Raw genomic sequence first — 15,031 nt, 5'->3', positions numbered from 1 at the left:
ATAGTTTAATGTCTAGAAGAGATACAGCTGTGGATACGCACGTAAATATAGCAGGATTGTTTTGTAAGCAGCATTTGTGGAGCTCTGCAGCCATCTGCTGGACAATTTATGAAAGGTTTTTGTTTTTCCCAGAATAAAAATACAGTTTATGTGCCATGAACATTAAAAAAAGTTAAATGTCTTACAAAATAAATGTTAAAAATGTCCGTATTACATCACAAAACAACATAAATGTATTAGAAATTAATATATAAATAAATAAAACATCAGAAAAATCTAAATAAAAATATTTTAAAGTCCTCATACCTTTGTATTTCTAAATATTCTATCATAATTATTATTTACTTTATTTTTTCTGACCTCAATGCTTCACTTCTTACTGAAATAATCCTTATGAAAGTGAAATGTGGTCAAAAACTCTGTCAGCTACTTCACTTGAACAGGAACACTGAAATTAAACCGGTTCATCCACATATCCTCATCAACAGCTCTCGCTTTTTTCCGGCAACTGAACGAGCTTTGACTGAATTCGGACTAGTCCAGCAGCAGGACCTGCATCACTGCCCGGTACTGTTACTTTGAGCTCTGTTTTAACAGTTATACCTTTTTTACACTGTTATTATCATTCTGTTTTGTACATAATCGACACTAGCTCGTTCCGGAGGCTTGTTTACCCGTGTGAAAATGTAAACAAAGCGTAATAATTAACTGACAATATAAAAGACGATAGGCCTAAAACCAGACATTTTTTCTGCTCAAATCTTTCCGTATGTGTAGGCTAACAACAAAAACCGTGTCAGACTTTCGGTACTATATGAAAAACTGTCAAACTGTCTATTGATTTAGCTTTGCTGTAATGTTCTTAATTGATTTATTTTCATATACTTGTAATTACTTACTCTTTTTTTTTTTGGTAAGTCTTTTTTCTCTCTGCAGTTAATGTAACTTGTATTTTCCCTCTCTTATATTGATCTCCTGATTGTGGTTGTATTTTGTCATTCATGAATAATTAAAAATAAATAAATAAAATAAACAATATTAATTTTCTATCATTAATTTCTGTTTATCGTACCAATCAACTCAATTATGAATATACAACTGATAAAACAGGTTGTGTTGGTGGTTATAAATGAAGCGTTAAAGCAGGTTCATCAGTGTTTAATTAGATGTTGCTTATATTGATAAATCTTTATGTAGTTTTGCAATAGATTTAACCTTAAAATGTTATTCATCTTTTGATTGATTTATTATTTGATCCACTTCTTTTACATCCAGCACAAAATTAAATCAAAACTGACCATTTGATTTTGTTAGCTCGCATTGCTAGTTTTGCTGTGAACGCTTCACCTGTGCATGTCATTCACGCCCGATTCACACAGGGCTTCAGGATAGAGCTGCACGATTCCGGCTAAAATGAGAGTGACGACTTTTTTTTGGCTTAAAATCAAGATCACGATTTTCTCCCGATTCTGTAGATGTAAAATAAAGGTCAATAGGAGTAGGCCATTATTATTGTATTTGTCAAACATACGGGAAAACAACAATAACAATATTAGGCCTATGTGTAGGTCTACTGATGGTTAAAATGCTACATTTTGTATAGACATAGAATAGTAGACTTGAACAGACTTTAAATTTGGTCTGGTTGTTAATTCACAGTTAAGTGATGACATTAGAATACAACTATTCATAATTCTGAAGTTGAATTATTTGAGATATGTGCTTATCGTTTGTCATTGACAACATTATTAGACCATTTTTTCACTGGTAAAATTAAACATTTGTCATTATCAGATTCCCTCTTGTATTATATTCATCATTATATAGGCTAGAGTCAACCCAGGCTCATTCTGAGAACGTAGTCCCATGGACGTTTCTGGCGACTGCGAAATACGTAGCCGAGGGTACGTACGGCTGCATTTCATTTTTTTAAGTGAACGCTGCGGGGCGGTGTGACGTCGTTCCTTTCGACGCTTGCCGGCCGGCAGCTCGCCTCCATGTGGAGCGCTTTCCTCCTGCAACTGGTTTGTCCGGTTAGCTCTTTGTGTACTTTGGCGGACTCGAGGCGCAGAGAGGGGCTGACCACGACGACGACGACCGGGTTCGAGTCCAGGGAAGAGCAGTTCCAGAAATCAGGTAAGAAAACAAAAACAAAATGCAAAAAATGAAGCGAACAAGTTAATCACAGGGTGAGAATGTGGTCAAAATCTGAAAACGTGGTAAAAATCCGACGAGGGCTTTTCTTTTTCTGGATGGCTTTTGTGAATCGTCGTTGGTGAATCATCCTGTCATCCAGGCAGACAGGCGGAAGGTCGTTCAACAGCTGCCTCTAGCGGGTTTACACGAGAACGGCGCGGGAAAAAGTGCGCACAGCGGCCTCTCGCGGACTCGCGAAAACAAAAACTGCAAAAATACGTTCCTCCCGGGACGTATTTCGCGGTCTCCAGAAACGTCCCCGGGACTACGTTCTCAGAATGAGCCTGGGTTGGCTAGAGTAGTTATACTGACACTGTTAGACATTTATTCTCCTGCACGACACTCTGTGTTCGCTATGAAAGAAAAAAAAACATATCAAATGCTTGTTATAAGCATAACTTTACACTGCGTATGATCATTTAAATGATGTTCGCGCTTTTAGTTTCACTTTCACTGCCGAGTGCGCTCATGTCATAGCTGCCGTCACTTTGAGAATGGAAATCATTCTTCCCACGCAGCTTCCAAACGCTCACTCTGTGCAACAAACTGAACGTTATTTACTGCTTTATTACCTGTTAATAACACTCGTGCGACCGCCTCCAAACGTGTAAATATAATTGGATGACTCGTAGAGATGCTGGATTAAGATTGTGTGGGAGGGTCGAATCGAGATCGTGATCTTTTTCTGATTAATCGTGCAGCCCTACTTCAGCGTCACAGCTTGATGGAGGGCGTGTCTAAAGTTAGGGCTGATGCGATGGTCATAGCTGCATCAGCCAATAAAATTAGTCCACAGGCAGCTACTGTCTGAGCTAGGGTATGTGCATAAAGCGATCTGATTGGCTTGAAAAGAAATTCCCAACTTCTGCAGCGAGCAACGTGGCTGAAGCGGTGCTGACGTATTCACAATTCAGTTTAGCAATGCTAGACATCACCCAATCAAAGTGAATGGAAAGCGTTGACATGACGTAAGAAATGTTTGCCCTTAAATTGCCCCTCCAACTGTCAGCGTATGACAACAAACAGAAATGGTGAGTAGGAGGAGTCTGTTCGGTTGTAATAACTCTCCCCAAACTCTTTTCCCAATCTTTCAGAATGAAATGCCTACTTTACTACATCCAATCAGCTTGCAGTAGAAAAAAACAAGCCACGCCCACTGTTTTCTCATTTAATATTCTGTTTCTCTAACTGCGTCACGATATGACAAGAAATGGTCGCAGCTTCCAGTTCATGTGGACTTTAAGAAATGATGTGCCAATAATTGTCCGGATTCTGTCTTGTCTATTATGCAACCCAGGCTCATTCTGAAAACGTAGTCCCGTGGACGTTTCTGGAGAATTACGCGAAATACGTAGCCGGGGGTATGTACGGCTGCATTTAATTTTTTAAGCGAACGCTGCGGGGCGGTGTGACGCCGTTCCTTTCGGCGCTTGGCAGCCGGCCGGCCGCTCGCCTCCGTGTGGAGGGCTTTCCTGCTGCAACCAGTTTGTCCGGTTAGCTCTTCGTGTACTTTGGCGAACTCGAGTCGGAGAGAGGGGCTGACCACGACGACCGGGTTCGAGTCCGGGGAAGAGCGGTTCCAGAAATCAGGTAAGAAAACAAAAACAAAATCCAAAAAATGAAGCGAACAAGTTCGTCACAGGGTGAGAATGTGGTCAAAATCCGAAAACGTGGTAAAAATCAGACGAGGGCTTTTCTTTTTCTGGACGGCTTTTGTGAATCGTCGTTGGTTGGATTTAGGGACGGAGGAGGGTGGGTCAGCCGATTGGCCGGTCGCACGGTCAATCATTCTGTCATCCAGGCAGACAGGCGGAAGGTCGTTCGACAGCGGCCTCTAGCGGGTTTACGCGAGAACGGTGCGGGTACAAACGGCGCTCGCGAGAGATGTTCGAGACGTAAAAAAGCGCCACAGCGGCCTCTCGCGGATTCGCGAAAACAAAAACTGCAAAAATACGTACCTCCCGGGACGTATTTCGCAGTCTCCAGAAACGTCCACAGGACTACGTTCTCAGAATGAGCCTGGGTTGCTATCATGTTGTGCCTCGAGTATTCTCGGGTTAAGCACTTATTTTCTGTCGTTGTATTCGTCTTTGTACGAGCGCCGTCTCAGATGCTCTTGTGCCATGCGCGCACCTGCTTGTCTTGTCCAGCCCTGCTCCTCCCTGCCAGCCCAGTCATGTTTGTTTTTGTGTTTAACTTATGTCCCCCCCCCCCCCAAGGTTGTTTTTGTTTCCTTTTTAATTTTTTTTTACACTTAATAAATACCCATTATTGACTGTAATTCAGTCCTTGTTCTTTCCCCAACCACACACGTGACAATAACCTCTTTTTTTCATCCTCAGGCATGTCAACGAAAGAATCAAAGCCAAATCTCAGCCATTCACAGGTTACAGACATTCTCAAGCGACTCTATGGGTTAACCACGTCTGTCATTCGACCACTGCCAAGCTATATTGATCAGAACTTCCATGTGGTCTCCAGTGAGGGTGGAGAATATGTCTTAAAAGCAATGAACTCCGCAGACAGCCAAGACACTGCTGTTATTGAGTTGCAGAATTACTCGATGACCTTCTTACACCAAAGAGGCCTTCCTGCGCAGACCGCTTTACCCACACTGACTGGACAACTGATGAGCTTAGAGGAAATTGGTAGGAATACTGCAAATTGTAAATACAACACAAAGTTGTTGTAGGTCAAATGATAATCAAGAGTTTAATTGATTGCTTGTATTGCAGATTGTGGTTTTGGCACACAGATATATTTAGTCCGACTGCTGACCTACTTGCCTGGCACTACCATATCAAAAATTTCCATCAACACTCAGATTCTGTACGACATTGGGAAAATGGCCGCCACTTTGGATACAGTTTTACTGCAAGTAAGATCTCTTACTGCATTACATTATTATTCATATTGATTATTTATCATCGTTATTTGTACTTATTATTTCCCAATTTATATCCTGTACTGTTTGTTTTCTCACCGCTTCTTGGAAAGATGGAGCATCCAAACATCAGTGTCCTTCACAGAGACAATTTTATTTGGAGTCTCGCCAGCATTCCACTCCTAAACCAGTATATTCATGTGATGGATGGGGATCCGGTACAAAAGGTTGTTGAAGCAGTTATGGAGCAGTACCAGGTCCAAGTCAGGCCAAAACTACCACTGTTTCGCAAGTGTAAGTTGTTATTTAGATTTTTTTAAAACCCAAAATCAGAAAAAGTTAGGACAGCATGGAAAATGTAAATAAAAAAGAAAGGAGTGATTTCTAAATTTACTTCGACATTGCAGACAATACAACAAACATTATTTAATGTGTTCCTCGTGATTTATATCGCTTTTGTTTTTAAATAAACACGTATTACAATTTTAGATCTTGCAACACATTTCAAAAAAGCTGAAACAGTAAAGCATTTACCACTTTGTAATGTTGCCATTCCTTTTCACAACACTTAAGAGACGTTTAAGGACTAAAGACAACAAGTGATGAAGTGTTTCAGGTTTGAATTTGTCCCATTATTCCAGCAAACAAGTCTTAAGTTGGGCAACAGTACAGGGTCTTCATTGTCACATTTTGTGCTCCAAAATGCGCCGCACATTCTCAGTTGGAGACAGGTCGGGACTGCAGGCAGGCCAGTCAAGTACCTGTACTCTTTTTCTCCGCAGCCAGGACTGTGTAATGTGTGCAGAATGTGGTTTTGCATTGTCTTGTCTTGAAATATGCATGGGCGTCCCTGGTAAAGAAGACAGCAGATTGTGCTCCAAAATCTCTGTGTGCTTTTCAGCATTAATGGAGCATCACAGAAGTGCACGTTACCTTTGCCAAGGGCACTGACACAACCCCAGACCATGGCTGTCCCTGGATTCTGGACTTGTTGCTGGTAACAGTCTGGATGATCCATTTATTCTTTGTCCGTTTCTCCCAAAAATACCTGAAATACTGATTCATCTGACCACAGTACGCATCTCTACTGTGTGATGGTCCATCCCAGATGCCTCCAAGCCCAGATAAGTTGACGGCGCTTCTGGACACTGTTAACATAGGGCTTCCTTTTGGCACAGTACAGTTTCAACTGGCATTTGTGGATGTTACTACGTATTGTGGTACTCGACAAAGGTTTGCCGCAGTAGTCCTGAGCCCATGTGGTGATATCGCTTATAGATGAGTGATGATTCTTGATGCAGCGCCCCCTGAGGGATCGGAGATCACGGTTGTTAAGCTTAGGCTTGCGCTCTTGTCCTTTACGCACTGAAATTTTTCCAGATTCCTTGAATCTTTTAATGATGTTCTGCACTGCTGAAGGTGAAATATCCAAATGTCTTCCTCTGTTTCTCTGAGGAACATTGTTTTTAAACATTTCAATCATTTTCTCATGTATTTGTTGGCAAACCGGCGATCCTCGGCCCATCTTTGCTCCTAAAGGACTAGACCTTTCTTGGATGCTGCTTTTGTATCAATCAGAATTACAATCACCTGTTGACATCACATCATTAGTTCACCAATTTACCTGATTACCAGCCCTAAACTGCTCCTGTCCGAACTTTGTTTGGAATGTGTTGCAGGTCTGAATGACAGGAAAGGAAATAAAGTTGATCAGACAAAACATGAAATATTTTGTGTTCATATTGTCTGCAATGAAATACAAGTAAGTTTGGAAATCACTACTATTTTATTATTTGTGTTTTCCATACTGTCCTAACCTTTTCTGATTTAGGGTTGTAATTTGATTGTAAAGTCAACATGTTTTATTCTTATTTGTTTTTATTGCAGGCATCAACCACGGAGACTTAAATGACCGTAATCTCTTGGTAAATCAAGATGGACCCTCAAAATATGCAATCTCTGGAATTCTTGATTTTGCAGACATGAGCTGTGGGTATTTCATATTCGAGCTGGCCATCACTATCAGGTACATGATGACTGAAAGTCCCAATCCGTTAGATGTTGGAGGGCCAGTGGTGGCAGGATGGGAAAGTGTTTTCCCTCTCAACGAGGCAGAAAGAGACTCGCTCTACTGGCTGGTTCTGTGTCGGTTTTGCCAGTCTCTTGTTATAGCCCGCTACACTGTAATCCAGCAGCCGGAGAATGAGGAATACGTGCGGATGGCTTCTAAGAAATGTGTGCAGCATCTCAGCCGTCTTTGGGAGCTGGGGAAAGATGAAGTTGAACGAAGATGTTTTCAGAATGCAGCACAGTTCAGCCAGTCTTGACGGAGCACCAAAGCACAAATATATGGACAAATAGATAGTAATATATGTAAGAATACGTAATATTCTGTCATGCATTAATACCAAAATCATTTGTCAAAATCACTGTGGGACTAACTGTGTGCTGAGAAGCCCAAAAAACGTAGCAGTAAAGCATTTACCACCTTGTAGTGTTGTCATTCCTTTCCACAACACTTAAAAGACGTTGAGGGAGTGAAGACACCAAGTGATGAAGTGTTACAGGAGTCATTTTGTCCTATTCTTCCTTCAAACAAGTCTTAAGGTGGGCAACAGTACAGGGTCTTTGTTGTTGCCATTTGTGCCACACATTCTCTATTGGAGACAGGTCAGGACTGCAGGCAGGCCAGTCAAGTATCTGTATCCACTTCCTCCAAATATGTGCAGAATGTGGTTTTGCATTGTCTTTTTAAAATATGCATGGGCGTCCCTGGAAAAGATGTCTTCTTGAAGGCTCCAAAATCTCAATGGAGGCAAAATTATTTTCCTGAGGGCCAGTTTATCTCCAGCTAAACAATTAAACACTTCTGAAGCAGCTAAACAAGGGATGGAAACGTCTAGGAGAGTGTGTTGGAGATTAATGTTGGAGGTAAATCCTTCACACAACAGCAGTTTAAGGACACCACAACTGTACTATAGTACACTCAACAAAGTGGAGTAGTAGTTGACTGCGTTTTTGACCATATTTCCCTTTTTATAAGATTATTCCGATAAAAAGCGAAGCATTAACGTCAGAAAAAAATAATAGTAATAATTATAATGATAGAATATTTGAAAAAGGTATGAGGACATTCACTAAATAGTACTTTTATTTAGATTTTCTGTCTTTCATTAGTTAATAATCATTTAAATTGTATACATGTTTTTTTATTATTATTAAGGACATTTGTAACTTTTTAGCATTATTTTGTAAGACATTTAACTTTTGTTATGTATATAGGCACAATTTTTTGTATATTTTTATTCTGGGGGAAACAAAACCTTTATGAATTGTCCAGCAGATGGCTGCAGAGATCCATAAATGCTGCTCAGAGGCTATTAAACTGAAACAAAACACAAGACAGAAGTCCTGCTATATTACTCGCTTTCTAACACAGCACACAAGTCAACATCTTGTAAAAAAGCTGAACATATGTTGCATGTCCCCAAAAAGGACCAGTTGCATTGAATATAAATAAGAAATATATGTATAATTGTGATTGATTCATGTAAAATTATGATTTAAAAAATAATAAACAATCAATACATAATAATAAATAGTGAAAAGCGTCTTGAAGGGGGCGGGGCATGTCGGATACTAGAGAGCATTTGATTGGTCAAGATTTGATGAGAAACTGAAGTATGAGGAGAAGGGATTGTTATATGTTTATATCAGTTTTATATCTTCTAAATGTATATTTTGATATTGTTTTGTACCGCACTAGCTTATAGATGTCATTGAAGACGATAACATACTGATATTAACATCTAAAAAAACGGTGTTTTAATTTTACGGGACCTTAAAGTGTATCAGCTTTGTTTTGGTGTGTTTACATTGCATGTTTCAACGTTACTGTCGATGTACTAATTAATATACAGATATTTCTACGTGTATTTAATTTTTTCTGTGAAAATTATAAAATCTTTTATAATTCTTTGACCTCAAGAAACAAGAAGGCTGTAAAACCTCTCTAATAATTAAAGAAAATCTTTACAATCTAATAATTTAAATATAATGGATCCCCCCATATATATAATCCTGCATTTTTTTATTTATTTAATCTATGTTCTGCATCACTAAGTTTTGTATGACTGTTACATATGTTATCATATAATCCTGCATGCTTGTCAGTTATATGCTTCAATAAAAAAGAAAAGGTATGCGATATTTAATGTATTATATTCTATGGTGATGGTGAAGAAGCTTTCTGAAGCACCAAACCAAAGCGTTCCCCTCAAGTGTATCGTAAAAAGGTTCATTACTCGAAGCTTTCTAACCTCACACAACACACAACATCGACATCTTGTGGTGAAAAGGTGGACATGTTGCATATCCCAGCTGCTATTAATATAAATAAGAAATAAATGTATATTTTCGATTGTTTCATGCAAAAATTATGCTTTAAAAATAATAAACAATCAATACATAATAATAAATAAATAAACTCTGTGTGGAGATATTCAAGCTTCGAAGCCTTGGCGTCAAATCACTACAACAGACGTCAACACAGCGTATTCGACTTTGAGTGACGCTCCTTTCCACCAATAGAGTTTCAGAACATCCAACGTCCGTCCAATCAGGAGCAGGTGGGCGTGAGCGAAGGATTAGGGAAGGTATTCGGGCTGTATTGAACTGAACGCTGCTGTATTTTAATAATACTTCCAGAATAACGCTAGAGTCGCAATGGTGTCGCACTCGCTGGTTTTACCCATGATCGGCTTCACCACACTGTGGGGTTTGGTCGGGATCGTCGCCCCGTTTTTAGTACCCAAAGGACCGAACAGAGGGTGAGGAGAGATGCTGGAGCAGGCCCAGAGATCCATCCATCTTTAAACACACAACCATTCATTTACAGTACAGCAATGTCATTTGAATGTTGTTACGATGTTATTCAGATGTTGATATTTGACGTATCTTTATTACAGCGTCATCATAACCAGTTTGGTGCTGACCGCAGTTTGCTGCTATTTATTGTGAGTATACTGACAAAATAATGTCCATTTAGACTGTCGATTAACTGTATAAGATGTTTTTTGAACACATTTTCTAATATTTTTTAGTAATTAAGACATTATTTCGGCATGTGTGTATGCTAATATATGATACATTCCTAAAAACAGGTTAAAATAAGCTATTGTTGACATGCTAAGATATTAATTTGGGTAAAATTGAGGTAAAGTTGGTTTTATATTTACACATTCAGACTTTCTCCTTAATAACAATGTCAGAAAAGTATTCTTTTCTAATTATATTTAATACTACAGTATACTGTACTATAGTTAACAATACTAGTACATTACATCGCAGTTTACTATAGTAAAAACTAAAAATACCGTGTTCATTACAGTTTATCTGTTCACCATTCATAAAAACATATTTTTTCTAATATTTTTGGTAATTAAGATATTATTCCGTCATGTGTGTATGCTAATTTATTATACATTCATAAAAACAGGTTAAAATAAGGTATTGTTAACATGCTAAGATACTAATTCGGGTAAAATTGAGGTAAAGTTGGTTTTATATTCACACATTCGGACTTTCCCCTTAATAATATAATGGCAGAAAAGTATTCTTTGCTAATTTTATATAGTGAAATCATAGTAGCAGCCAAGGACTATCAAATACAGCATTGTTCACAGTCAATTAAACTGTGCTAACTTTGTTACTTACTTGCTAAAGTCATACTTGCACTCGATTTTAGACCAAAAATTCAGTCGAAAGTAGTGTGGTAAACAATTTAGGGTCCATGTCAAAAGTTGTCACTGTTTAAAGATGAAAGAATGCTAATATAGAATCAATTATACCTCAATAAGATACTATAGTATTTACTAAAAATTACTTTTTGAACCATACTATTGTACAGTACTTGAATTAATCTGCTGTGGTAATTGTGTGCTATAGCTTTATGGGAATACAACTACTATAGAAATATAAACAAATTACCCAATACAATATATGGTATATTACACTACAGTACATCACAGTTTACTGTAGTAAAGTTCACTATAGTTAATTCTACAGTATACTGTACCATAGTTAATGTTACTAGTACACTACATCACAGTTTACTGTAGTAAAAACTAAAGCTACAGTATTTAGTACAGTTTATCAGTTTACTATAGTTATTACTACAGTATACTGTACTATAGTAACTTATACTAGTACACTACATCAGTTTACTGTAGTAAAAACTGAAGCTACAGTATTTATTACAGTTTATCAGTTTACTATAGTTATTACTACAGTATACTGTACTATAGTAACTTATACTAGTACACTACATCATAGTTTACTGTAGTAAAAACTAAAGCTACAGTATTTAGTACAGTTTATCAGTTTACTATAGTTATTACTACAGTATACTGTACTATAGTAACTTATACTAGTACACTACATCAGTTTACTGTAGTAAAAACTGAAGCTACAGTATTTATTACAGTTTATCAGTTTACTATAGTTATTACTACAGTATACTGTACTATAGTAACTTATACTAGTACACTACATCACAGTTTACTGTAGTAAAAACTGAAGCTACAGTATTTATTACAGTTTATCAGTTTACTATAGTTATTACTACAGTATACTCAGACATTCATTAACAAATGATTGTGAAATACTATAATATTTACAGTATTACACATTTCAAAACACTAGTATTTACTATAAATGACCATAGTATTTTTCATGTGGGCTTTGATGGTTCTAGTAGGAACTTTTTAGGCATACATGGAGCCTTTTTATTTCACAAAAAGATCCTTATATTGGGAAAAAATGTTATTTAGATTATTAAAATCTACAACATTATACATTATTATTTGAATAACTTTATACTATAAAACTTTATGAGCAACCAAAGCTGCTTCTATCATTGAGCACTTTAGTTTTGTAAAGTTTACAAAATCCACAGAACATTTCTTACTGTTATTTGTTGATTCTGGGAAAATATAATGTTAATTATTCATAGTCTATTCAGTGTATAAGATATTTCTGCTACTTTGAGGAATGTTTTGGCTATTTAGAAATTAAACTTTTATTCTTGCATGATAAAATAGTATTAATTTATAAAAACAAAAGCTCTTTATTGGCATTGATGGTTGTATTAAGATGTTTTGACACACATTTCTTCACAAAATGATTCTTTATCATGGGGAAAAAAGGTTATTTATATTTTTGAAGACTTTGGGGAACCAAAAAGAAGGTTCTTCTATACTAGTGTTTCCCAACCACGTTCCTGGAGGACCACCAGCACTGCATGTTTTAGATGTATCCTTTGTCTGTCACACTTATTACAAGTCTTTCAGTCTCTGCTAATGAGCTGTTGATATGAATCAGGCGTATTTGCTTAAGAAGACATGGAAAATGTGCAGAGCTGGAGGTCTTCCAGGAACGTGGTTGAGAAACACTGTTCTATACTATCAGAGTATCCTGTGTTTGGTTCTTCCTGGCGTCTTTAAAGGTCTCATGAAGTGCTTAGAAATGTAAAATTTTTTAATTTAATGTTTGACATGAAAAACGAAGAGAGGGAGGGGCATATAGTAGCTCCTCCCCTTTTTAAAAGCAGCCAATAGCCTGTTGTTTTATCACCGATCTGCCAGTGAGAGTGGTTGAGCTCAAGTGCATCAAATGAGAAGCAACTGAGAAGCGTCTTGAAGGGGGCGGGGCATGTCAGATACTAGAGAGCATTTGATTGGTCAAGATTTGATGAGAAACTGAACTATGAGGAGACGGGATCCATTTTTATATGTTTATATCAGTTTTATATCTTCTAAACGTATATTTTGATATTGTTTTGTACCGCATTAGCTTATAGATGTCCTTGAAGACTATAACATACTGATATTAACATCTAAAAAAACGTTATTTTAATTTTACGGGACCTTAAAGTGTATCAGCTTTGTTTTGGTGTGTTTACATTGCATGTTTCAATGTTACTGTCTATGTACTAAATGATATACAGATATTTCTACATGTTTAATGACCTATTCTTATCAATTGCAGCTGGTTAGTGGCAATACTGGCCCAAGCAAATCCTCTGTTTGGCCCTCAGCTTAAAAACGAAACCATATGGTATCTGCGGTACTACTGGGAGTAAATGGAGGTAAACTAGTGCTCGTATCAGCTTATTTGACCTTCTTTGTTGATTACGATGATCGTGATTCATTCTCGTGTCTTGCAGGAGTCATCTGGAGGATTCAGAATATTTACTTCATCGGGATTTTACTCTTACAGTTCATTAAATCTGCAAAAATATTAAAATAGTGGAGGATCTATTCCAAGAGAACAACCCTTGTGTTGTCACTAAACAACATCTGATGTTACAAACAACTAAAAAAAGTTGTTCTCACATAAATCACATGATTTTTTGATCAAACATGACTGAAAACTTGGGAAATACTTCAGAATATGTATATAAAAGAAATGATATACTGAGATATTCTTGTGAAATGTGAAGAATTGTCCGTTTGTGTGCTTCGGATGTATGAGAGTTTGAGTAATGTGAGTATTTTTTGCTGTGCATTTACAAAACATCGTGTCGTCCTCACCTGCACGTGACTATCCATGTTTACTTCCTAAAATAATTATGTTTTCTATTTATTCATGTGTTTATTTGTATTATAGACAGATTGATAGTCTATTGCTGTTATTATATGTAGATGAAGCTGTCGTACGTGTTCAGGAAAGACTACGGAACTGGGGAAAATAAAGCGAAGTATTAAAATGAACTTTCATATTCCTCAAGCGTAGTCTCTTATTTATCTGGGGTCGCCACTGTGGAATGATCCACCAACTATTCCAGCATATGTTTTATGCAACGGATGCCCTTGCAGCTGCAACCCAGTACTGGAAAACTCCCATACACACTCATTCACACACATACACTCTGACTAGTTTAGTTTACCCAATTCACCTATAGTGCATGTGTTTGGACTGTGGAGGAAACCCACGCCAACACGAGGAGAACATGCAGACTCGGAAAGCCAACTGGCCCTGCCGGGACTCGAACCAGCAAACTTCTTGCTTCAGGGTGACAGTGCTAACCACTGAGCCACTGTCTTGTCCATGAACTTTCAGTGACTGCTTCAAAATGTACATGAGTTATCTTTGATTATATAAGGCTTCAGGTTTATCTGAATAAAATGCAAGTTAAGAGTGTACAGACTTTTTGCAGTTCGAGGACAGTGTGTATAACAATAAATTAATAAAAACAGTATTATTACTCATGAAGAGAGCATGTAAACAGACCTTGGCTGATTCATCTGTATTTTATGCCTAAGGTTGATTAATTGTGACTTGTTTAGAAGAGCTGATATACATATTATATATGATGTGCTTTCATAAAATCAGTAAAAAGCTTTGGCTGTAGAGAAATCTTTGTGTTTTACATTAATAACTGCGTAAATGATCAGAAATTCATAGTACTGCTTGGTCATTAACGTCCTCTACGCCTTAAAATCTTGTTTCATGATAATCAACAGTACTTAATTAATTAATCTTTTGGCATATTTGGTTCAAGAAGGCCAACCCAGTTTTATTTAATCCAGAAAATAAGTATTTCCAGATTAATTTAATGATTTTTTTAAAAGTGTGCATTAAAATGTTAGCCATAAACCAAATTAACCACTTGTGGATGTCAGTGTATAATACTAATTAATTAATTACAATAAGTGTTGTTGACAGTGTTATAAGCGATCAAAATAATACTTTTATTTTTAAGTTGCTATATTTTTATCAGGGGTGTCAAACTCGGTTCCTGGAGGGCCGCAGCTCTGCACAGTTTACTTCCAACTCTAATTAAAGACACCTGATTGTACTAATTGAGTCCTTCAGGCTTGTTTGAAACCTTCAGGCAAGTGTGTTGAAGCAGGTTTGGAACTAAACTATAGGGCTGCGGCCTTTCAGGAA

The 15,031-nt window shown here is 37.4% G+C and overlaps 2 protein-coding genes across 2 annotated transcripts; both read left to right on the top strand.

Annotated features, from left to right (window-relative positions):
- The first annotated feature begins 479 nt into the window (after positions 1-479).
- On the top strand, positions 480-8,991 carry LOC130216015 (hydroxylysine kinase). The gene is made up of 5 exons (XM_056447897.1): positions 480-567; positions 4,539-4,844; positions 4,932-5,074; positions 5,194-5,374; positions 6,968-8,991. Exons 2-5 carry the CDS (start codon positions 4,541-4,543, stop codon positions 7,405-7,407), a joined length of 1,068 nt encoding a protein of 355 aa, XP_056303872.1. The 5' UTR covers positions 480-567; positions 4,539-4,540; the 3' UTR covers positions 7,408-8,991.
- Positions 8,992-9,713: 722 nt separating this feature from the next.
- atpv0e2 (ATPase H+ transporting V0 subunit e2) lies at positions 9,714-13,867 on the top strand. Its single transcript, XM_056447829.1, has 4 exons — positions 9,714-9,909; positions 10,048-10,095; positions 13,127-13,226; positions 13,305-13,867. Exons 1-3 carry the CDS (start codon positions 9,806-9,808, stop codon positions 13,218-13,220), a joined length of 246 nt encoding a protein of 81 aa, XP_056303804.1. The 5' UTR covers positions 9,714-9,805; the 3' UTR covers positions 13,221-13,226; positions 13,305-13,867.
- The last annotated feature ends 1,164 nt before the right edge of the window (positions 13,868-15,031 follow it).

This window comes from Danio aesculapii, chromosome 22 (genome assembly GCF_903798145.1).
Source record: "Danio aesculapii chromosome 22, fDanAes4.1, whole genome shotgun sequence".
NCBI lineage: Eukaryota > Metazoa > Chordata > Actinopteri > Cypriniformes > Danionidae > Danio > Danio aesculapii.
Note: the sequence above shows the minus strand (reverse complement) of the source record. Positions and strands in the feature narration are given on the sequence as shown.

Bases quoted from the DNA above. Each gene is read 5' to 3' on its own strand.
- atpv0e2 (XM_056447829.1), top strand. From the start codon at position 9,806: ATGGTGTCGCACTCGCTGGTTTTACCCATGATCGGCTTCACCACACTG. The intron at 9,910-10,047 runs GTGAGGAGAGAT...TCTTTATTACAG, and splicing joins CCCAAAGGACCGAACAGAGG to CGTCATCATAACCAGTTTGG. The intron at 10,096-13,126 runs GTGAGTATACTG...TATCAATTGCAG, and splicing joins GCAGTTTGCTGCTATTTATT to CTGGTTAGTGGCAATACTGG.
- LOC130216015 (XM_056447897.1), top strand. From the start codon at position 4,541: ATGTCAACGAAAGAATCAAAGCCAAATCTCAGCCATTCACAGGTTACA. The intron at 4,845-4,931 runs GTAGGAATACTG...CTTGTATTGCAG, and splicing joins GATGAGCTTAGAGGAAATTG to ATTGTGGTTTTGGCACACAG. The intron at 5,375-6,967 runs GTAAGTTGTTAT...TTTTTATTGCAG, and splicing joins ACTACCACTGTTTCGCAAGT to GCATCAACCACGGAGACTTA.